The 26,101-nt window shown below is 39.2% G+C and overlaps 1 protein-coding gene across 2 annotated transcripts in view; it reads left to right on the forward strand.

Annotated features, from left to right (window-relative positions):
* LOC136863836 (tubulin epsilon chain) overlaps positions 1-26,101 on the forward strand; it is a 168,447-nt gene that overhangs the window by 137,070 nt on the left and 5,276 nt on the right. For both annotated transcript variants that reach the window (XM_067140174.2, XM_067140180.2), the window contains one exon: positions 16,014-16,188. In XM_067140174.2, coding sequence (XP_066996275.2) covers positions 16,014-16,188 — 175 coding nt within the window. The remainder of the gene's footprint in view (positions 1-16,013; positions 16,189-26,101) is intronic.

Genomic DNA, 26,101 nt, shown 5'->3' on the forward strand with positions numbered 1-26,101 from the left:
CTATGGGTTCACCAGCCTCAGGAATTTTAGCAGACATCTACCTTGATTTCCTAGAGCACACCGCCATTGACAATAACATCAAATTTGCTAATATCCAATTCTGGGCTAGGTACGTAGATGACACATTTATAATCCTAGATGAACGCTCCATAGACGCGCCATCCACCCTCAAAAACCTTAATAATATTGATCATGACATTAAATTTACCTTAGAATCAGAGACAAACAACTCCATCAACTTCCTAGACCTAACAATCAACAGGCACCCCTCTTCGTTCACATATAGTATCTATAGAAAGCCCACTCAAACGGCCACTACTATAAGAAATGACTCACTACACCCCCAAACACACAAAGCGGCTACATATAATAGCTTAGTAGACCGAGCATTCAAAATTCCGATGTCAAGAAAAAACTTAAATAAAGAATTGAACACCATTCGCTCTATAGCAAAATTCAATGGATATAATGAATCCTTTATTGAAAGAATAATCAATAAATTCAGACACCGCCCAAAAACCACCCTAATAAAAGACAATACTAGCACTGCCATGTTTTCCACATTTACCTTCAACAAAGAAATTTACAACGTCACTAACGTTTTTAAAAAACACAACGTTAAAATAGCCTTTCGTACTAACAACAGAAGCACAGAGATCCTACACAACTCTTCATCAATAAATAAAAGTAGTCCTTTTTCTAAATCAGGTGTATATAGGTTTTCTTGCCAAGACTGCAAAAGTTCTTACCTAGGGCAAACAGGACGCAGCTTTAAAATGAGATATGCAGAACATGTCAATGCCATAAAACACAACCGTTTTTCCGTGGTCGGCCTACATATAAAAGAATTTAAGCACAACTTTACTGAAATAAATCAAGATCTTGAGGTATTAGATATTCTAAACAAAGGTTCTTTCCTAGACGTCACTGAAAACCTCTATATTCATTTAGACCAATATTTCAATCCCAACCTAAACTTAAATGATATCTCAGAGAAACCAAAGATCCTATTCGACTTTCTCATTGAATTTTTCAAAAACATGAATATCCCGAAAAACAGATCTGTCTTTCAGATTATGCATAATACTTTGTCACACCACACACTTTCACCACATCACCCTCCATACCTCCTCCCCTTCCACTCCTCCTCCCCTACCGCTCCTCCCCTCTCCCCTCCTAATCCAACAACGGCCGCTGCCCAGACCTAAACTATCCAACACGCTCCGTTCCTCTTCATCTCGCGCCATAGCTTTACCGCCTCATGTCCCGCAATAAACATCATAGAAACCTGCCCCCACCCTACACGTAACGCTGCAACAATACACCACAAATACTGGCACAGTCAACCTCCACACTCTCAACAAAGTATTCCTTAATACCTATTTTATATTCTTGTCGAGCTGAATACCGGACCTGTGAAGATTACAAGATTATTATTATTTTGTGCATCTACAGAATGGTGTGTTAATGAAACTATGTAATATAGAGAGAAACTTTCAAAGGTGGTTAAATGAAGAAATATCATGTTCAAGATCATGCTTCCACATCTCTGCACAGTATTTAAAAATACAATTTACCGTTGGTCTTTTATAGCTATTCTTGAGAGTTAAGGAGAATTTCCTGTTGTGTATGCTTATCAGGAACTCAAGGAAGACTTCATTAATTATTCGGAACATAGAAAGAATGATGAACTCTTCTCAGAAGAACTCTTAAGGTTTCACCTTACTTTTTCCTACCTGCTGGCTCTTTAGAAATGTGTGCGCGTGCGTCTTGTATTCAGGAATCATTCAAGGCAAATATTTTCGCACTGCAAGTTGTGTGGTTAAACTTATTTTAATATGTATAATTTGGCTTTCTCAACGATGCATTTGTTTCTACATTCGTCCCTGCTTTTATCTCCTCGTAAGATGTGTATTGTTTAATGTAACACCTTGTGTAAAAAATTGGGTTAAATGAAGGAGTTATAATATATTCAAGATCATGCTTTCACGTCTCTGCACAATATTTAAAATGAAATTTACCGTGGTCTTTATAGCTATTGTTGAGAGTGAAGGAGGATTTCCTGTTGTGTATGTTTATCAGGAACTCAAGGGAGACTTCATTAGTTAGTCGGAACACAGAAAAAATGATGAACTCTTCTCAGAAGAACTCTTAAGGTTTCACATTACTTTTTCCTGCCTGCTGGCTCTTCAGAAATGTGTGCGCGTGTGTTTTGTATTCATGAATCACTCAAGACGAATATTTTCGCACTACAAGATGTGTGGTTAAGGCTATTTTTAATATGTATAACTTTCCCTGTTTTTATCTCCTTGTAAGATGTGTAGCCTATTGTTTAATTTCCTGTTGTGTATGTTTATCAGGAACTCAAGGGAGACTTCATTAGTTAGTCAGATCATAGAAAGAATGATGAACTCTTCTCAGAAGAACTCTTAAGGTTTCACCTTACTTTTTCCTGCCTGCCGGCTCTTTAGAAGTGTGTGCGCGCGCGTTTTGTATTCAGGAATCATTCAAGGCAAATATTTTCGCACTGCAAGTTATGTGGTTAAGCTTATTTTTAATATGTATAACTTGCTTTCTCAACGATGCATGTGTTTCTACATTCATCCCTGTTTTTATCTCCTCGTAAGATGTGTGTTATTTAATGCAACACCTTGTATAAAAAACTGGGTTATATGAAGGAGTTATATCATGTTCAAAATCATGCTTTCACGTCTCTGCACAATATTTAAAATAAAAATTTTACCGTTGGTCTTTAGAGCTATTGTTGAGAGTGAAGGAGAATTTCCTGTTGTGTATGTTTATCAGGATCTCAAGGGAGACTTCATTAGTTAGTCGGAACATAGAAAAAATGAGGAACTCTTATCAGAAGAACTCTTAAGGTTTCACTTTACTTTGTCCTGCCTGCTGGCTCTTCAGAAATGTGTGCGCGTGCGTTTTTTTATATTCAGGAATCATTCAAGGAGAACACTTTCGCACTGCAAGATGTGTGGTTAAGGTTATTTTTAATATGTATAACTTTTGTTTTCTCAACGATTCATTTGTTTCTATATTCGTCCCTGTTTTTATCTCCTTATAAGATGTGTATTGTTTAATGTAACGCCCTGTGTAATATAAATGCCTACATCTTGCCTATTTCCCACATTTTGGCTGATGACGCAAACACAGCGTCGAAACTAGTTCCAAGTGCAAATACATGTTATAAATAAATATAACATTTTTGTATTGAAAAGGTGGACCGTTTTAAGTTTTTCCTATCATCCAGTTGTATAGTATCATCATTATCATCATCATCATCATTTCCCTTTATCCAGCTGTAGCCGGGTAGGGGCAAATATGGTTCCTCTCCACTTTCTTCGGTCTTTCCACCACTCCTCCTCCAACGCTGTGTCCCAGTCCAGGTTTCTTTCTATAATGCTATGTTGGATGGTATCCTTCCATCTCAATCGTGGTCGTCCACGGCCTCTCCTTCCTTGGATTTGCATTTCCATCACCTTTTTTGGCATTCTTTCATCGCTCATTCGCTTTATGTGCCCAAACCATCTTAGTCGGCTCTTCTCTATTCTATCATTCATTTTTTCCACTCCAATTTCTTCCCGGATTTTCTCATTCCTTATTTTGTCTCTTCTACTCTTCTGTATCATACTCCTCAAGAATTTCATTTCGGCCGCCTGTATTCGACTCTCATCCTTCTTTGTCACTGTCCAAGTTTCTGCTCCGTAAGTTGTTATGGGTACGTAATACATCTTGTACATAGTATCCTTTGCTTCCATTGGCACATCTTTGTCCCATAACATATTTCTTACACTATGATAGAAACAACTTCCAGCTTGAATCCTTTTACTAATCTCAGTATCCAGTCGAGCATTCTCCATTAATTCACTCCCCATATGCTGCTTTTGCTGTTCTCATGATGTCATCCATGACTAATGTAAACTGGATTGGTGATAGAACACTTCCCTGTCTCAGCCCACTAGTTATTTTGAACCAACTTGTCCTGCCAACTTGTGTTTGCACGCAACTACAACATTCCTTATACAATGCCATGATCATTTTTATTAATCCCTGTCCAATTCCTTTTTGCACCAGACTGTCCCAAACTTTCATCCTAGGGACACTGTCATATGCCTTTTCAATATCAATGAATGTCATCACCATATAGTATCATTTAATGTATAGTATCATTTAATGTAATTCCACATACTGTATATCAGTTGACTATATTTGTAAGTAGTACAGGAGATATTATAAGTATAATTTTGTAAACAATATAAATTTATTAAGGATGAGCTCTGTATTTAATAGAAAACATTGTTAGCGTAAATTGTATAATATTGTATTATAGGAAAATTTTCTTCTTGTTAATTTAATATTTAGTGCTTGACAATAATGTGTAACCGTACGTATGTACGATCCCCGAATTTTTAGGTTAGGAAATTTTCGTATATAGTTGGTAATGTTAAAATCATGTAATTTTGTTTATTTAGAATGTAAAAACATAATATTATAAGAAGAATGTGTAGTTAGGGAATATTGCATATGTGCATCATTATATTTTTGTATAAATTTCCGTTTGGGTAAGAGTCTGTAAATATGGCCTAGCCGTAAGGATTGTGCAATCGGGAAAACTGCGACTATATCGGGAAGGACGGTTGAAGTCAGTTGGATGTGTTGCAACAGGTGGCTTGGAAACCCGGGGTACGTCAGGTTGTATAGGCTGAAGAATTGGAGTGGATCAATGTGGATGTACGTGAGTGGACGTTCGATGTCACATCAGACGCACGATAGCCAATACGAGGGCTTTGTTTTAAGCGAGGTTGGGTTGACTGAGTGACACGTCAAGGAGTGCCTGTGAGAGCATTGCTACCTATAAACTTTCCAGGACGCTATAACCATGTGCAGCAAGCCTGTATAAGAAGGTACGCGTGTGCGGCAAGAATTCTAATGCTGTTTCTGATTGTGTTTCTGTCTCTGATTCTGTGTGTTTCTCACTCGGACCAGCACGCGGGAGTTACTTTACACATAGTCCTAGGCAATGTTGTATTGTTCTTGAGTATCGTTTTCGGAGTGAGCACGATATATGTTGCTGATGCTAATGAGTTTCTGGTGGCTGTTATGTCAAAGACGCTACTTAAGTGTTTATTTGTAACACCAACTCTGTATAATAGTTGGACTACAATTCTTCGACGAGATTATGTACAGTGGATGTGGTGATGCAAACAGAATCGAGATTCGGTAGTGGATGTGTGTTTGAGCACAGAGCTGATTCTTGGTCGAGGAAATAGTCGGCCGAGTATCCATTTTCAGTTGCAGAAACCTGAGGCATTACACCAACCTGTGCGGCACTCAAGAAGAACCCAAGACATCGATGAAGTGTGTAAATAAGGTTAGGGATGCTATTCGTAAAGAAGGTTGCATCCGTACGTAGAGAAAGTCGTCGTACTTTTCTCTACCAGAATACGATTTTTGTTCTATAACAGTAGTGAGTGTAGTGGGGCTCTTACCTGGAGGGATGTTAAGAAATGTATATACAGCATCAACAATTTTATTGATGGTTTGTAGTGTATATTTGCCTTTGTAAATGACAAACGAGTAGGTCTCGTGAAGTAATGATTTGGTTGTAGTTAGTGGTGTGTATATTTGCCTTTGTAAACGACAAACGAGTAGGTCTCGTGAAGTAATGATTAATGTTGGTCGTAGTTGTTTGTACATTGCCTTTGTGGACGGCAATCAGGAGGGGGTCTCTTTAAGTGATTATTATATTTTGTTTATTATTTGGGGGGTAAAGTTCTGGTATCAAACTTGCAGTAATTCTTTTTATCAGTAGAGTATGGATGAACCTGGCTTGCTACCCAAATCTAATTTCAGGGGTAAACAGGTAAGGTTATAAAGTAAGTCTGGAGCTTCGTCAGCCTGATGACCATCGCCTTGGGAGAGGGAGTTACTCATTGCTCAACATAGTTATATGTTCCTGTAATTGTTTTACAGGTGGCGCCATTATCTTGGTATTTATACTTATTTCACTCCGTTCATTAATTATATATATTTTTTATTATTATTATGGAATTGTTACAAATGTATTTTAGTGTACCATTTGCCACCGAGGTAGACACCTCATTTGCAAATAAAGAGATTTTGATTTGAATAACAGATGGCTTACTAATCCTACAAATCTTACAAGCCTTAACAAGATTGCGAACTTCTCCGTCCATTCCCTTCCACATGAAATTTTCTCTGATCTCCTTTGTTTTAAATACTCCCTGATGACCTGCAAGGGGAGTTTCATGAAAATCATAGGGACCAACACTGATGGAATTACAACCTTCATCTTATAATCATGTCGGGAGGGGCAACAAAGAACTCCGTTCCTCAATACATACGGATCAACAATTTTCCCATCCTTCAAGTCTTGCACAATAGGAGCCAAGACCGGATCTTCCAATTGAAATTTACCTATGTTGTGATACAAGAGAAGGGTATCAGATAAAATCGCTCCAATCAAGGGTAATGTGAGAGAGGACTCAGAAGGACCTGGCTCCTCTTCAAGAATAGGTTGATCGGAAAACATTCGGCTGAGAGTATCCGCTACAACATTCTCAGAACCCCGAATATGACGGACGTTAAACTGAAAGGCGGAAATCCTTATGGCCCAAAGAGCCAAACGACCAGTTTTCTGTGGTTTCCCAAGCACCCAACTTAACGCCTGGTTGTCAGTTTCAAGCTCAAACTTAACGTGCTCTAGATACACGAAAGCGTTTTAGAGCGAAAAGAACGGCCAAACCTTCGAGCTCGTACACGGAGTACTTAGCCTCTAGAGGGGTAAGAGCGCGAGAAGCATAAGCGATACGGCGCCTCCCTAACTCAGATTCCTGGAGCAAAACGGCTGCAACAGCTGACGACGAAGCGTCGGTTTGCACAATGAAGACCTTAGTAAAGTCCGGCATGGCCAAAACCGGAGCGTTGGAAATGGCAAGCTTGAGGTCGTCAAAAGCAGCCTGCTGAGAAGCTCCCCACTGAAACCTTACTCCCTTACGCCGGAGTGCATTAAGAGGGGCCGCGCGACTGGCAAAATTCGGGACGAATTTTCGGAAGAAGTTAACCATTCCAACAAAGCGGGACACCCTTTTACATCCTGCGGAGGAGGAAAATCCTGAATGGCCTGAGTGCGGGACTGATTGACCAATACACCATTAGAAGATACAATAAGCCCCAAAAAGGACATCTGGGGTTTGGCAAACGAGACCTTGGACAACTTGATTGTCAAGCCAGCCTTCCTCAGGCATGACAATACTTCATCGAGGTGCTGGAGATGATCCTTGAATGTCTCCGAGTACACGACTACGTGATCAAGATAGTGATGGAGGTAGTCAAACTTAATGTCGGAAAACAACTGATCAAGGAGCCTTGTGAGAACAGCGGCACCCATCGAAATTCCGAAAGGCAGACGGCAAAATTCATAAAGGTTCCAGTCCATTGCGAAGGCCGTAAGATGACGAGACTCCTCCGCAAGCGGGATCTTGTAATAAGCTCGATTGAGATCCAAGACGGTGAAGTACCTCGCCCTCTTAAACCATGAGAAACACGTATGTAAATCCGGGAGCGGGACTGACTGCAAGACCACCTTACGATTAAGAGCCCTGTAATCCAGCACAGGCCTATAACCACCCTGGGGCTTGGGCACAAGAAAAATGGGGGAAGAGTAAGCCAAAGTAGAGGGCCGAATAATCCCTTCCTCAAGCATTTTGCTAATGACCTCCTTTAATACCTGCATCTTAGGAGGAGATAAACGGTAGGGCGGGAGTCTAACGGGAATAGAATCCATAACCTCTATTTTATACTCTAAGATAACCGTCATCCCCAATTTCTCAGTAAACACATCCGGGTAGGCCTCGCACAACTCCCTAATACGCTGCGCCTTATCCTCAGTCAAATGGCTAAGATCTGACACCACTTCGTCCTGAGGCGGCGATGCTGACAATACTGAAGCAGAATTACCAATATGCAAAGGAATTTTAGTCATTTGAGAAAACTTAAATCAACATGAGCGTTCCTGTATGTCTAACACTAAACCCGAATAATCGAAAAAATTTGAACCAAGAATGACAGAATACGGTAACTCACTCGTAACTTACATGGGAAATTTCCAAGTAAAATTGGAAACACGAATTTTACATTTTACCAGACCCAAGACCTCAATTCTGGAAGAATTAGCTGATACAAACGAATGCGAAACCGGAGATAAATCAGGAAATTTACAGACAGCTTTATGCAAAGCAAACCATTTTTCACTAATAAACGACACTACACTACCAGAATCAAGAAGGGCCTAGACAGGCTCATTATTTATTTCAACCTCAACCAAGGGACTCAAACTTTTAACTTCCGTAGATATCCCTAAACAGCCTGCGGGGCAAATAGGAGATGGTTCACCAAACGAACAGGATGTTTGATGGTCAACAGGGGAAGGTAATCCAATACCATTGTCCTACACCACCTCCCACTGTAGTCAAGAACTATTTGAAGGGGTGATACAATGTTGCGCAAGATGACCGGTGACTCCACACCGAAAGCATATAATATTACTGGTTCTAGGCAGAACCTCTACCCTAGAACCGGCACTAGCACCCCGACTGTTGTTACGAGACCGAGAGAGACATTTATTACGCAAATGATTCGAAGCACCGCAATTATAACATTTTCTTAACAAGTTAGGCTTACGAACCACCGAATACTCCCTCACATTAGAAACAACGGGAGGCAAGCTAGTAACACGAAGTGAGTCCGCATGACGAACACCTTCAACCGATACCAATATCGCTTCGAGCTCCGCAAAACTGTGAGGTTGAGAAGCAAAATAAAGACAAGAGCGGTATGACAGGGAAATGCCCTCTACGATCGTAAGAACGATCTCCTCTTCCGTATAATATAACGCAAACACCCTAGCGTAAAATTTAACATCGGCAACATATTCTGTTAAAGGCTCATCCGAGCGTTGAACCCTGAAATAAAATTTCAGCACTAGAGAGTTGAGAGCCCTAGCCGGAATAAAATGAGTAAGCAAATGAGCATGAAACTGCTGAAGTGACAACTGATCGGAAATGGCACTAACTATTCTATTAGAAAGCACTCCTGTAGTATACGGATAAAGAATTTGCAGTATTTGAATGTGAGTTAGTCCGAACACAAGGGCATGATCCTGAAATTTCACAAAAAAATCACAAAAAGGCGACTACATCATCCGCGGAATTTACCGAATAACGAGGAACGTTTTTCAGCATACTACTTGACGGGTGGGGGATACTAGAAAAGGGCAAATTCACAGAAGGCAAGATCGATTGCTGAACTGTGAGATTAGCCTGGGGGAGAATCCTAGGTAAGGAACCTTGCTGCGATTCCAGCAAGCCTCACAATAGAGAAATGGAAAAGTTAATATCCACCTTTTCAATACAATATATTACGTGAAGGTTTGCATTTAAAACATGTTTATTTACATTTGGTACCGGTTTCGACAATGTTTCATGTCATCATCAGCCAGGACAACTATACAAAGCTGATTATTATACTTCACTTTCATTACTTTCTCCTTTTTTTAACTAAAATACTAAGGTGTACACCTTATAAAAAACAATCTTTTATCGCACTGACTGTCAGCTTATATATGTATATACTTTTTAATTATATTCATGTTTATATTCAATACTATTAATGTAATATTATTGTAGGAGTCACGATTAATGTAATACAGTAAAACCTCGTTAATTCGAAGTCGTTGGGACTCAAAAATCGGACTTCGAATTACGTGATTTCAAATTAACCGCCAGTTCGCAATTCAGAAGTACCAACTCTTGCCGCGTTACAAAATATTCAAAGGCCCATTACTGCATGCAGTTAACCTTGATTCACAATTTATACCTTTCAAATGCCATGAAAAAAAGAACTATTTCCAAAATGTATCCAAGAAGGTGCATTTACAGCATTCAAATAATGCACTCGGATATCTCACTGGTAAACATAACCTCACGCAACGAAAGAAAGAACAAAAAGCACGATTCAAAGACGAGGAGAAATCTATGCTGGCTCCCATGTGCAAGTGCTTTATTAATTGGATTACTATACTGTATGCATTTTAGATGCCTTGTATTTACACAGAAAGTACCCGATGCCCTTAAAATCGAACTTTCCTATGACTCTATCCTTGTACGTTTTCCCGCCGGCACTTCGCTCGTACTTCAGAAATGTAAGCACTTGCCGCGTCACAAAGTATTCTAAGACCCATTAATACATGCAGTCACCTCGATTCACAGTTTAAACCTTTCAAATGCCATGGAAAAAAACTATTTCCGAAATGTATCCAACAAGGTGCATTTAGAATGTTCAAATAATGCACTTGGATAAATCACCGACAAACATAACCTCACCCAACGAAAGAAAAAAATAGCACAATTCAAAGACGAGGATATATTATGCCGATTCCCCTGTGCAAATGCATTATTTTTTTGATTTATGTACTCTTTGCATTTTTATTATAGATGCTTTGTACTGGCATGAAAAGTGCCTGACGCTCCTAAAACATTGTGGCTTATTGTACTTTCCTATGACGACGGGATTAAGTATCTCGCTTCCATGTGCATTGCAACGCACTACTATGACCCCCATCCCTCACACTTGTACGATTTCGCGGCTCGCAATTTCTCCTTTAAAACCATAAGAACGTTTGGGCTCGCATTAAAATAAAGCAGTGCAGTTTCACCGGCAATGACAATATTGTTCAGTGCCTACGAATTTATTATATGAGCCACGTTTTTTCGCCAACTGTCGGCATCGCCAGTGTTCGCGGATTCTATTTTCCCCGTACACTGCCTGTTGCGTGATATTACGGCCTTCCTTAAAAGGTTGAATACAAAAGAATTCCGATTTCATTCAACTTAGCAATCATGAAGCGCACTGTAGACTCACCGAAGTGAGTGAAAGTGCGGAATCGGAAAGCTACCCCTCCACGTTCCGGAACACGCTATCTATTATGACGCGGAGCGGACAAAATTTCGAGTTGAAATTACTCTGTAACATACTATTGTTTTAAAATGTAAAGGCAGTTTCGAATTAAAAGTCTGAATTTCGATAATGAGGCCGACATTGTACTTCGAATTACGAATTATCCGCATTTCGAATTAAACAATTGAGATAACATGTAAAACTGTATCTCATGTTTCCGGGAATGAGAGCTTCTTCGAATTAGGCGGGATTTTGAATTAACCGATTTCGAATTATCGAGGTTCTACTGTATATCTTTGTATAATTGTCCTGGCTGATGATGACATCAAACATTGTCGAAACTGGTACCAAATGTAAATAAACGTGATGTTTTAAATGCAAACCTTCACGTAATATATTGTATTGAAAAGGTGGATATTAACTTTCCCATTTCTCAATTGTGAATCTTGAGTCAATACGGAACCTGAAGAATGAAATTCTTAATGTTACACCAGCAAGCCTTGCGGCCCATCCGACTCAAGATTACAAATACCCTTATTCGATTCCTCCTCTACCCGATTGACAGAAGGAATAACAGGTTTAGATTTAACAGAGAGTGCGGCCAACCAAGCCTCAACCTTTCCTAAAAGTTGGACAGCCTTGTCCTTTAAAACTCCAACTTGACTTAGTAATTCCTCCTTTAATTCTAAGGAGAGTAAATCTTCCGTCCAATGAACATAATGGGTTAGACACCCTTGTACTCGTTTTAACAGATGGAGAGACGCTACATCATTTTCTAGAAAATCCATAACTGAGGATATTTCGGTCAAATTGGCCTGAATAAGGGACGCCACACTCGTAGCCTCACTGTCAGAGACCTTAGTTACTACAATGACTTTGTCTAAATTGGTTCGTAATAACAACTCTTCTTTTCAAAGAGACCCAGGATATGTCACGTCTCGAGTAGCCATGGTAAAAATATCTCCGGCCACCGAGCTGAAAGGGAAACACCGTAACCGAGAGAGAGAGAGAGAGAGAGCACGCACGCACGCTAAAAATTGCCCGAAAGCACTGGTAGGAGCTCAAATAAACGCTCTGCTACCAGACTGCTGCACCAAGGATTGGCAGCGATAAAGGAAAGGAAGGTGCGGGCTTTAAGAATGAAGCTAAATACCAGTTACGTAAAAGAGAGGCAGTAGTATAGCCAGCGAAAACCGAGGCGTATGTTATGCTAAACATTTATTACAGCAGACGATTCAAACAAGAATAAGGTTTGTGTCCATGGGGGTTCAAACTCTACTATTCTCAACTTCTTAACAATTTCAGGGGCCTCTGGCCACATATCAATTCGACTCTAATGAGGGCAACTCTAATTTATCAAGAAACCGAGGCTCAGCCTTGTGAACAATGTCCATTAAATACAACATACCGAATTACATTAAATCCCGGCTCACACATTAACATTTTCAGAAGGAAACCCTCTTTCTAATTGCTGAGGACCATAGCCTCTACTAATAGCACAAGCAATATATTACATTCATAAGATTAAATTACTCCCTCCATAGGCCAGAAGATAGTTCACAAACATCCTTCCTACCTCCACACTCACGGCTTGGTGACCAGGCGGCTTGCTCGCTCCGAGCGATCTGAACAACCTTCCCTAAGCAGCCAACAGCACCGCGCCCTCCCTCTCCACTGGAGAAGAGGGGCGAGGCGGGGAGGTAACAAGACAAGTGTGGAGGCCGGAAGAAGGCCTGCCAACGTAAGGTGGAAAACACCACCAGGGCGGAAATAATTTCCTTTTTCCCTGGGGCCATAAGGGGGATGGGACGACATAAGTATATATTTTATTAAGGGGAAAATATGCTAGGTTCAAAATATACAATACATACACAGATCGATCTGGGTAAATAAAAGATGTAAGCAAATACGGCGAGGGAGAATAACACCTGCCGATCACCTTCTCTTTTCCGGAGTTTAATGTTACCTCCATGATCTACCCATAGAAAAGCATAATTTCTCTCCTTCTTAATTTTTTGAGCTTGGCCAAGGATCTTTCTTCATAGGGACGTCAAACTGTGGTTTATATATACCGTCTCATACTCAGAGAATCCGAGATGAGACGCATTTACAGTAAATCCCTTTTAACCTTGCGTTTTTGAATGAGTTCATTCTTGACACTACGGTATACAAACTTCACTACAATGGCACCTAAAGCGTGATGCAGTTGCCTCTTCAACCTATGACATGCATCAATCGATTCATTCTTGATCTCCACATTTAATACTTGACCTACATGCTTAACAATTTCATAAACATCCTCATTAACTCATTCAGGTATGCCTAAAATTTCAACCGTGTTACGACGACCATACTGATCAAGTTCATCTAACTGTATTTGTGTGTCTTTTAGTTGCTTCTTATGATTTAAATTCTTTTTTCTCAATTTTTCCATTTTCTCCATGCACTGATTTACTACTTCCGATTGTTTTTTAATGAATGTTGCATTCTCATCCAATTTTAGGTGAGCTAACTCCAAACTTTTGCCTAACTCTCGCTCAGCCTCTACACTTGATTTCTTAACGTCTGCAATTTCTTTCCTCAACTCAAGTAATAGCTGATAGATGTCCCCAGTAGATGATGCTGTTTCTAGTTCCAAGCCATGTACACTATTTCGTCTATCCTTTTCACAATGAGCACACCTCCAAACTTGATTTTCAGATTTTAAGAATTTTAAATCAACGTCTCCTATATTAACACATTTGCAATGGAACCAACCTTGACAGTTACTACACTGAATCTTAGAATTTATATCTTGCCTAGAAACAGCCTCTGACATGCTACACAAGAGCTTATGGTGGCGAAGAATGGTATCACAATTGATATAAAAATCGATTGTGATGGTAACTGCTCTTCACTACACTTTGGAAATATGTTCAAGTTGGTAGCACTTCACCTCAATGTTTACATTAACAGATTCTTCCTCAAATAGCTTAAACTTGGCTCGTAATACATCACTAATTAAGATCTAATAAAAATGTAATACGTACATCAATTCTTCAAACCTTAGTATTCCAGAGGCACACAGTTTCACTTCGTTATTCAAACTACGTACAACCAAAATCACAAGATATTGAGGAGCACTACCGTCACACACCCACTAATCAGCCATTACAATTGCCAATGAATAAGGAAGTCACAGAAAACTTTTTTCCTTGATCAAGAGGTGTGAACAGGGTGGGGGAATTATGAAACCTATGGGTTTACAGTTCATTTCAGATGGCATACAAGAGGCATGTTAGGAATTTGAACTAAGTACATTTATATTTACTAGTGTAGCTGAGCTCATTGAATGATTCTTGGAACTTACCCTAGGAGTTTGAATTTGCAGATCCCAAGTTGTATCAACCAGACAAAATAGAGTTTCACATTAGGGCAGATCTCTTCATTCAGCTTCTTTGTCCTTAGAGGAGAAGATGAGCAGAAAAGTTTTCTCTTTTACAGAACACTGAACTGGGATAGGTTATATGAGGCATGGTTCCCCAAGACAGTCAGATGGTCTGCACAATTTTATTATTCCTATACCACAAAGAATGTCTAGAAAAGAACGGGAGCATTATAATCAAATGACATTGCTACCACCTCACTAGTGCAGTCATAGTTTGAATCCTGGCCAATACATGTGGGAGTTTGAGGAGGAGGAGGAGGAGGAGGAGGATGTGTGGCATCTGGAGAGATCTGGTGCAGGTCTTTCTAGTTGACGTCCATGGACAACTTGCACATCCAGGTGTATGGTGGTGATGGTAATGAGGTAGGGAAAGGATGAACTGCGAATGTGGGTATGTGGTGGTGGTGGTGGTGATGATGATGATGATGATGATGATGATGATGATGATGATGGAAAAGGGTGAAATCCAATGTTGACTCATAGTACAGTGTCATGTGCCCTCAGTCCATAAGAATACTGCTTAGAGGTTCGTAATTAAATCCAGTCTTTTGGCATGCAATCTAGTGATTGGGTATACCACCACCTCTCCCACCCTGCTGACTGGCATTCTGATAGTGAAATTTTTTTCTACCTATGACAGTTGAACCAGCTAACTATAGTGTCAGACCATAAGGACTTGATGCCATAACAATAATGGCCACCAGGCAGTTGTATAAAACTACAAATATCTTTTATTTTTTTAAGTGCAGAGCAAAATTGGCCAACTTGACAGTGCGAGGATCCAAATCCACAGCCTTTGAATTTCGTATCCAATGCACAACCCATTGAGTAATAGTGACCTTGCCTTCAGATCCAATCTATGTCCAGTTGACAATTTATATGCAGTACTTAACAACTCTTTGGTATGCACTACTTGTACTGAACATGACTTCATAGCTGAAACCTGTTTTGAAGTACAGGATGGTTGTGAAAGCTAAACATTTCAGTTTGAATTGCCACAGCAGGAAACTAGCACACTTTAAAGCTGTGCTGACAATTGTGCCAGACCTGAAGCTCATATTACTGCTAATAGAACAGAAATGGCAAGGCCAACATTGCTCAATGGATACAGTATTGCACGCAAAATGCAGAAGTTGAATTCAGATCCTACCCGTGTCCAGTTGGCCATTTTTAATCTGTACTTAATATGGCTTGAGCATGTTCGATATGTACTCCACACACCTCATAGCTGAAACCCCGTTTGAAATCTCTACTCAGATAATTTACAAATTTACTAAATTGATGTTACTTTGAACTCCAGCAGTTTATAGATATAGAAGAAAACAAAATGCAGTTATTTTGGTTGCCCAAACTATATTCTTCTGAAGTATTGTTTAATGCATGCCATTTATCTTATCACTATTCCATTGTTACCAGAGAAATTTTGTGTTTATATGCTGTACTTTCGTTTGCTTATACTGTATGTTCAGGTTACTCTCAAATAATTAGTTACTTTTTGTTCATAACTATGTATGTACTGGCTATTTGAATAGATTTTGTTCCATGTTAATTTTTCTGCTTGAGTATTCCAGTTCAGAACTTGTACATTAACTTCCAGGCTACAAGAAAAAGCAAAATTCATATCATGGAACCACAATGCAGTGAAGGTTGGCATGTGCTCAGTCCCACCACCTGGACTATCATCATCATTGCTTGGCCTGTTCAACACTTCCAGTATGGTAAATCTCTTTAAGGATGTGGTCCAAAAATTCAACAAATTATATTGCAGAAAGGTCAGTTATTTCAAGCAAGTAATTAGGTATCTATTTTTAAATGAATGAATAAATTAATTAATTAATTAATTCATTCATTCATTCATCCTCAAACCTTTGAGGTTGCCAAACTGACAAAAATACAATACAGATTCAGTGATTTAAGTGCAATTTAGAATAAAATATATACTATAATTCTAATGATAACGTGAGGAAAAAATCAATCGTTAGTGTCAAAGGTATGAAGAAGAAGCAAGATAAATTATTAAAAGAAAAGAAAAATACTTTCAATGATTTAATTAGAAAGGTGGTGCATAGAGATGATGTCTCAAGATCGATACCAAAGCTGCCAGTGTTCATATGCCCCAGCTCACAGTGCTCTCATTTGGCACACCAAAGCATGGTAAGTACTATACACAAACCTTTACTTGAGCCCTGAGCTCCCTAGTGCTGAATCGGTAGACCTCGGTTATCTTCGTCATTCATATTGGAAACCTTTGAAACACAAACTATGAATCGCTTATTCATCGCTGTGCGACATCTGGCATACACTTTACGAACTAGTACTGTTGTTGTTTACACAGCAAAACCAAACTATATAATTCATGCTAGTAACAAGATTCGTATAGAGAAATGTTATATAATGTTAAATAATGTATGTGTGACACAGTTGTTGACGTAAGATAATAAATGTTTAGAAAATTCATATCGATCGATCATATTATCGATTCAATTCAGATTTCATTTCCATCCATTTGGCAGTATAACCGGAACCGGCAGAGCTCCCTCCTTACTCCTCACCCCGTAAAAATTGGGCTCAAGAAAAGGTTCACGTATAATAGGTGACCAATAGTTTAGGAATTGTGCCCCTTGCACCCAGCATGAACCCTATGACTTTGATGTCCTCAAGATTATACTATCGAGTCAATAGGGAATGGTTTGTGAATATATCCTCTTTTTTTCTCTTCATCGACTTCAGTGGGTTGTTGCACATGTGATTGAAATCTGATTGTTGGATCAAGAATGAAACCTTTCTTGCTTCCAGTTTGAAGGTGATCATGTCAGTTCATCTTGTTCCACTATCAACTGCAAGGCCATGGACCTCTTTATGTACTAGATACCTGTTTCCCAGTAGTGTACCAGCCAAGGATGACTGGATGTGATGGTGTCTGGCATCTCATAGACATTCGCCAAATGGGCAAAATCCTAAGACATGTGCCAAAGTTTTAGCCTCATTGTATCATCTGCAGTACTTGCTGTCTTTGGACCTGCTTAGTATGGCGCAGACAAGGGGCTACATTTGCTGTAATTTTAAGAGCGTTGCAACGTACCCCCAAGGAGAATCGGAATGACATTACACTCAACAAACGCCATAAGGGTTATGAGTACAATAAAGAAGGAATGGCGAACAAGTAAAATATACAACACACCAACACAAGAAAAAAATCAACATACCCAGAAACAAGCGGATTAATGGAAATTAAGCTGAAAACTCACCCCATAATAAAAAGGACAGGATCCCTGAGATAACGCTGAGCCAAATGACTGAAGAAAAACACCTGCATACCTTAATTTAAACATATAATTAATTTTTGGAACAGATTACATTAAAAAATTAAATAAATTAAATTTTAAAAATATAAAAATATTTCTGAAAAATAAATGAATAATTTAACAAGGAATATATTGTAGATTTAAAGAAAATTACTAAATTGACAAGAACTACGTTGGTACTGTACCAGTAAAAGAGCCCAACTTTATGATTTAACTTTAAAATTAGCATGAAGTAGTCCTCAGGGCAATACTTGGTGGTTACTAGCTAGGGCTTGGTACAGGAGGCAGGAAAAATTTTAATTAGATTGAATAATAGTTTTTTTACTCAGGAAATGCATATCAAAGTGCACATCACCTTACTGTTGATAGTCGCTGTCTTCAACATCGCCTTTTAATGATCCATGCTCTCAGTTCACCAGGCTGAACAGGGCTGGAACACGTTCTGGAAGTTGTCAATACTTCGTTGAGATGAGGCTGGAACACCCAGGTTGGTTGGATATGAGTGAGTCTCGAACTTTCGATGTTCTGGACGATCTCCGACGATGTTGCGGGGTAATCACTCGTCACATAACTTATACGAGTGTCCAGAATTACACAGTCCCCCGACACTTTGGTTTAACAGCACTGTTTCATTTAATATGGTTGGGATATGCCGTCGAATTCACTCTTAATCTTGTAGATAGAATTTAAAAGTTCACTAAAGATGTAGATGCGATTAGCATCAAAATTGGAAGAAAATAAAGCACAGTTCATGAATAGAAATAATGAAACTGAAAATTGTTCACCCACTTGGCACAGTTCGTGGTGATTTTCCACTAAATAAATTAGCACTTGACATTGAAAGAAATGTATGACTGCTCTAGAGTTCATCAGAGACACTGCTGTCAGTCATGCAATAATACTAAACACTGTTCAGAAGAATAATACACAGCTCTATTCGAATTGGATAAAAAAAACACAGTTTGAATTCACAGTGAAACACTTGTGTCGCAGCACACGATTATACTTTTACCATGGTACTCATTTGCAGTAATATTCATGGGAAAGTTCGAACACTTTCATAAATACTCGTGTCTGTTAACACGTTGAGTGCCGAGCCGATTGTAGCACACTATTCCACTGGTGCCAGGCATGTTTTTGAATTGCATTCCGCTGGTGCCAAAGCAATTGTACGCGTTGTAGTCTGTTTATGTAATCTTGGGATGTATTTATATGATGTACTAAGTAAATTTTATCTCACCATACCATGGTCATGTGTGACGCCATATGGTGTCACATCAATTTTTAGGAAAGATAAAATATAGCGTGATGCCATATGGTGTCACAGAATTTTTTGACATGGAATGTGCAATACGAATTTCAAATACGGGATATTTATTTGCTAATTCAAATTAACGCAATATTTATGAAAACCTAGTAAAATGCAAAACAAGTACTTATATTACATTACATATTGTTGTGAACAGTTTTCTGATAACTCTAAACAATGAAAATATGCGTCTCGGGCACGCCCGAGTTCTTGTTACTCGTTGTCATTTTTCAAACCTTATTGGCATCGTTGTTCAAACATCGTCCTTTGTACACTTGTTTCATGTGCTGTTTTCATATTTACATTTTGCACATCTGATCGGGAAGTTAAGGGGAACGCGCTAACTATACGCCACCTGGCTGCTGGCGCAGCTCGACGCAGCCTGGTTGGTTCACGTCCGCTGCTCCGCTCCTCCCTACCTCTCCGCCACATCCCGATACTCTAATACACTTCTAATTTTATGGCTATTTATTTCTTCAATTTTGGCATTTAAACTTGCGCTGGGTACATGCAGTTTTCACCTTAGCATTCTACTGCCTCCCACGAATATTCCTACCAAATTTCATCCGAATCCGAGTGTAACACATGTATGTGTTCCCTCGTAAGATTATTACCAATATCTTCCATTTTTCATATATTTGCACAACTATATAAACTGAGTGATAATACGTACGTAAACGAGGAATAAACAATGCCTGGCGCGCTTTCACCTGTGACAATGACCACTGGCCAGTCAGTGGCTTCAGAAGAATACTGTGGCGCCACATGGTGGCATACAGTAAAAATACATAGCTGGAATAGACCCTGAAGTTCGCCCTTCACGTAGTACCAATTTTACGCGCATAGATGTCACAGCTGATTATCTACGGCGCATCGCCTGAAACTCAACTGTGCCGCCATATGGTGTCATGCCAACTCTGATTTCAAGAACGGTGTGCCGCCATATGGCGTCACGTCATCTCAAATTTGAAGACCACCGTGACGCCATATGGCGGCATGTGGCACCCAACGTGATAAGGAAATTATGCTGACTGAAATGTAAAGAAAAAAATATCACAGTTCCTAGAGTATTGCTGTAGTGTCACATTTAAATTAATATTGGTTCGGAGGTCAAGTTTCACACAGGCAACGTGGTAATGACTCAGTTCTACAAGAACGAAAGTAAGTTATATCGAGAAGTTTCTACAAGCGCACAGAACATAAGTTCAACTGAACTGTTGTCACTTAAGTCCAATACATGACTTGTCATAATCAGAGTTCCCACACACACAAAATTTATAAGTTAAAATAAAGACTTTGAATAATTTGTTCTTCATCACTCGCAAAAATTACAAGTTCAACTTGACTGATAGACTCAATGTCCATTATAAAGACTTTGTTATACATTAGAGTTCACACGCACACAATTGATAAGTTCAACACGACTGTCAGAGTTTAAGTCCCACATGAAGACTTTAAATATTCAAAGGTAGAGTCTGTCAGCACTTCGACGAACATGGCAGCGTGGAGAGTCAGGCTGAACACTCAGCTATGACTGTCTGATCTGGGTAAAGTGAGCTCTCCTTATATTTGGTTTGGGGGCTCCTACGTCATCATATAACGTGATCCCTTGAGGCTGGTTATCTCACGAATCCTTCGACGGATTTCCTTGAGATTCACAATTTGAGACGTTTATGTTATTCTCTTCAAAATGACGTAACGCTCAAGTCGCTGCGATAGTTATTAGAGAAGTTTTGAAATTTTTTCAATCGAATGTTCGCGAAGGTGCGACGTTCATATCCAGAACATACCAGGTCAGGCAGGCTACACGTGGTGCGTCAGGCGGGTAGTCTATGCTGCCCCTGCAGCTACGTCACACACATAGCTGTCCTCGGCTCGTCTGCTCGTTCCTCCGAACGTAAACAAACCAAGTTAACTCTGAATATCTTGCGTGATGACTGAATACAATTAATTATAAAAAAATATGCATGTGCAGGTCGTAACCGGTACAGTACCAACATCATTAAAATTTAAACAAAATTTTAAGCTTCTCGAATATAATAATTTTAAGTGTGTGACGAATAGTTAGGTTGCATAAACGTGAAGGGATTATATCAATTTCTAGTGGAGGTATCACCCACCCAAAGGGTGCCTTAACAGTCAAACAAAATGAAAACGTAAGGACAATCCAGAAAAATATATTTAAACAACCAACAAGCCCCAAATGTTAAAAAAAAAATTAAAAATTCAGTCATAGATCAATTAAACCAAAATCTCAAACAAAATCATGTGGACCAGTAAACAAACTAAATCAAATCACATGGGTGACAAAATAGTAATAATCCCAGACTCAGTAACTTAAGGCGTCCATACACACTGAGTGTCAACAACGATCCCATGCCAAGATCAAAACAAAAAACAGCGTCCCCTTGCGAGAACAAAAGAAAGAAGATCAAGGTCAGGCAACAGTGACATAAATACATCATAGGACAAAATGGAGGGAAGGCAATGCAACAACACCGGGCGAGTTGGCCGTGCGGTTAGCGGCGCGCAGCTGTGAGCTTGCATCCGGGAGATAGTGGATTCAAATCCCACTGTTGGCAGCCCTGAAGATGGTTTTCCGTGGTTTCTCATTTTCACACCAGGCAAATGCTGGGGCTGTACCTTAATTAAGGCCATGGCCGCTTCCTTCCAACTCCTAGGCCTTTACTATCCCATCGTCGCCATAAGACCTATCTATGTCAGTGCAACGTAATGCCACTAGCAAAAAAAGACAATGCAACAATGCAATATAAGGAAAATAATATAAACACTTGAAATTTTAGGTAATATATCGCCCTTTTGAAAGTTACAGTTAAAATATAGGCTGCAAGTAGTAAAGTGTTTAAATATTTAGGATGAGAAAATGGGTTAACAGAATTTAATGAAAATCGGTATACAGTGGAACTTTGGATTGCGAGCATAATTCGTTCCGGCAAAATGCTTGTAATCCAAAGCGCTCGTATATCAAAGCAAGTTATCCCATAAGAAACAATTGAAACGCGGATGATTCGTCCACAATACAAACATATTTATTCCCATACCATTTCTAAAACAAAATATAACGTAAAACAAATTGAAGTGCACTTTTCCTTACAATAGAATCATTGCTGGTGTGAGGGAGATAAGCGATGGCATGAGAAGAGTTACTGTGTAGCACGAATTTCACTAACGGAATCACTGCTATCTGTTGGCTCACTGGAATTGTTTTCTTTTTGTGCAACTTTAACGAGGAACCTGTCCAATGACTGTTGCTTTTGCCTCTTTTTGAGGATTTCACGAAAACGTGGCATTGCATTGCTATTGAACTGATTCATCACTTGCACTGCTACAGCCTTATTCGGGTGTTTTTCTACAAAATTTAGCACCGTTTCCCACATTTTGCACTTTTCCTGAATCTCAGTTGAAGTGAGAGGTTTCATTGACTTTTCCTCCTCCTCTTCCCCTGACGAGATCTCCTCCATAACCTCCTCCTGTTGTTCGCGATGCAGGTCCATCAGTTCGTTGGTGGTCAGTTCCTGGCTATGTTCTTTCACCAGCTCTTGAATGTCCACATCATTCACATCCAGCCCCATATTCTTCCCTAAGCACACAATTTCATCAACAATCTGCGGCTCATTGTCACCAACAATCCCCTCAAAGTCACGTCAAGAACAAAGTCAGGCCACAGCTTTCCCCAAGCGGAAGTGAGAGTTCTCATGGTGACTCCATCCCTGGCTTTATCAATGATCTTCAGGCAGTTCATGATGGGGAAATGATTTCTCCCAAACTCTTGGATGGTAAGGTTTGTCCCTTTGGTCAATTCGAAGCATCACTGAAATAGTGCTTTGGTGTATATCTTCTTGTAGTTCGAAATGACTTCCTGATCCATAGGCTGAAGTAGTGTTGGGAGGAAGGAACTTAACCTGGAACTTCAATTCCTCCAGTAAATCGTCCTCAAGGCCTCAAGGCCTGGAGGATGAACAGGAGCACTACACTACACTACACTACACTTTACTACAGGACCAAAGACTTCGTGCATCCATTCAACAAAGGAACAGGGGAGGGAAAAACGTAGGCACACGTGACGCTCATATTACGGAACCTCACTCGCTTATGAAGTTATAATTTATTTAAAATGTTTGCTCGTCTTGCAAAACACTCATAGACCAAGTTACTCGTATTCCGAGGTTTCACTGTATAGAGTCGGGGAATAAGGAACTACAGTCTAAACTATAAACAATTTTATTCACCCTGGATGAAACCGTAGTTTAGGGGAAGAGGCCTAAAATTTAATTTTTAAATATCTATGTTATAGGTTCTATCGAAAAGTACTACATAACAAAAGTTATAGAGAATACAATTTCCGATCATTAATGTTTTATTGAGTTTTACTGTACCGACTATGATAAGAGTGGTATTTCAGAGTCGGAAGAAAACTAAATGTAAAGGCCTACAATATCAAAAGTGGATAACATTGAACAACAATAACATTATATTGACCATTGTTTCTTGTGATGTTCTTTGTCTCTTATGCTGCCACTCAACTCCGATAGATGGGATTACCGCTGCGTACCGAGTATAACAGCCTGACTCAATATTGGCGGGAAATGACTGGGGAGTTAGAAAACTTTCTTCTTTAGCATTTCATTCATCTGGTTCATACATTTTCTGATACATTTGCCTCCAAGTCAGATAGATTTTTCCGCCGCAGGGGAGTGACTCAAGATTTTCCAACTCATCAGGTACTCCTAGGAAACACATTCTCCACAATTCGAATCCCCACCCCGCCAAAAAAAGACGAAGAGTGCTCACAGATCATGGCTATATGCAGCTTGGTTCATCCAGCTCTGGAACTTTGGACTGTTAGATCGGCAACGTAGTACTGTTCGTTAAAAGTGAGAAAATGTGTGGTCTTTCATTTGATCAAGTATTTCATATGAAAGGATTGCTTTTAATCGCGCCATTCCTACTGACGTCATTGTAATGACCTATGTTCATTTCAGTTGGGAAAACTACTAAGACAGTCTTTCTGAGGATGTAAAAAGGCAGGTGGAGAGTGAGTGTCTGCTTATAGTATGAAAACTCCCCAACCTGTTTGTGACTGATCGTAGGCAAGCGAGCCTACCATTACAATGAATTTTCTCTAATCCAGTCTTCATATGAGAAAAGACGTTTGGTGACTTCCCCGCCGCGTTTCCAGGGTAACGTTAAGAGCTATGCAATTTAATACAATCTTGCACACAATATGTACAATACCTCCGTAGCAAAGCATGGGTACATCAGCTAGTCAGTAATAAATCTGTCTGATTATTTCAGCACTTCTCAAATTTCATAAGTCTGGCAGTATTATGAAGTGAATGTGAAGGAACACCGGCAATAAAACCACAACCAACTAGGTTGGGATAGGACAAGGCTGTTTATGACCCGATTATGCAGCATACGTTGAAGAAGGTGGTATTGTGAAAACCCAAAAACCACCAGACATTGAGATAAATAATCACCTGTGACTTATGCAGGGCTGTTGGTTATCCAGCAAGCACGATAACTTTACTTGAGTTAAGAGAAATAGGATTCCACGATCTAGCAGATACCTGCAAAACTTAACATTCCTTCTGTGAATGCAAAGTGTCATCTAAAGTGGAATGAAGAGGAACAATACATCCAAGACTCATTCATGTAGTTTTGGAAGGTAATAGGAGGCCAAGACACAAATTTTACCTAAATCACAGTAGATATAGGACCAAACAAGTTGGCCTGCAGTTAGGGTCGCATAGCTGTGAACTTGCGTTCAGGAGGTAGTGGGTTCGAACCCCAGTGTCAGCAACCCTGAAAATGGTTTTCTGTGGCTTCCCATTTTCACACCAGGTAAATACTCTGGGTATGCCTTAATTAAGGCCACGGTCACTTCCTTCCTACTCCTAGCCCTTTCCTATCCCATTGTCGCCACAAGATCTATCTGTGTCGGTGTGACGTAAAACAAAATTGTAAATATAGGTTGCGATAGTAATGTAGTGTAGTAGATATAGGGTAGCATAGTAATGTAGGGTGTTGATCTTATCCAGTGTTTAGCAACCTTTTTCTACTCATGGCTCACCAAAATGTTATTCTCCTCTAAAATGTATGATATTATTAGAATACATAATATCATCAAATTATTATTAATTATAAACAGAAATCAATTCATGTATTTATTAAAATTCATAAACCTACATTCACTGTAGAGTGTAGAATATAGAAAATAAGTGTATTTTCTATTACTGTTGAAATATTTCTACTCAGATATTTCAATGTGATACTTGCGCCTGCTTAGCTGCACAATTAAAATATCAAGGAAGGTTCAACCTTTTCAATACAAAACGTGTTGCATAAGATGTTCACAACATAATATTTATTAAATAGTTAGAACCGGTTTCGACGCTCATTGCGTCATCATCATCATTTACTACTTTGTTTTTACCACATCGTTTTATCATCATATTCAGACTTTTATGTTCAAAGCATCAGTTCAATTTTATGCACAACACTTACCCATCAAACTACTATGTTTTTATATGTCACATCACATCATCATGTTTTACTCAAGTTCTTCTAGCTTTTAAGAAAAAGCAGTCTACCATTTGTATTCAGCCATGCAAGAGTTATTAATGCAATTTTTATGACATGTACTTTGCCCATTTGTGATTTTTGTAGCTGATGATGACGCAATGAGCGTCGAAACCAGTTCTAACTATTTAATAAATATTATGTTGTGAACATCTTATGCAATTGCAAGTTATGAATCTCATTCCATATTGACGGTTATCACTTTACAAAAGAAAATATTTATAAAATCCTCCTATCAATACAAGTCAAGTCATCTGTTAGATGAAGCAAAGTCCATACATGTTTCAGCCTAATCTCAAGGCCATCTTCAGTAGTAAAACAATGATTACATAATATACAAACAAATTAAAAATCGTAATGATGTGAAGTGACAGTGATCATGATTGGTGAGTTAAAAACACGTTGAGGTACAAAGTCCTCTCGTCGAATAGATCTTGCTGACTGTTAAATAAAAACACTATGCTGAGG

This window comes from Anabrus simplex, chromosome 1 (assembly GCF_040414725.1).
Source record: "Anabrus simplex isolate iqAnaSimp1 chromosome 1, ASM4041472v1, whole genome shotgun sequence".
In the NCBI taxonomy this organism is placed as follows: domain Eukaryota; kingdom Metazoa; phylum Arthropoda; class Insecta; order Orthoptera; family Tettigoniidae; genus Anabrus; species Anabrus simplex.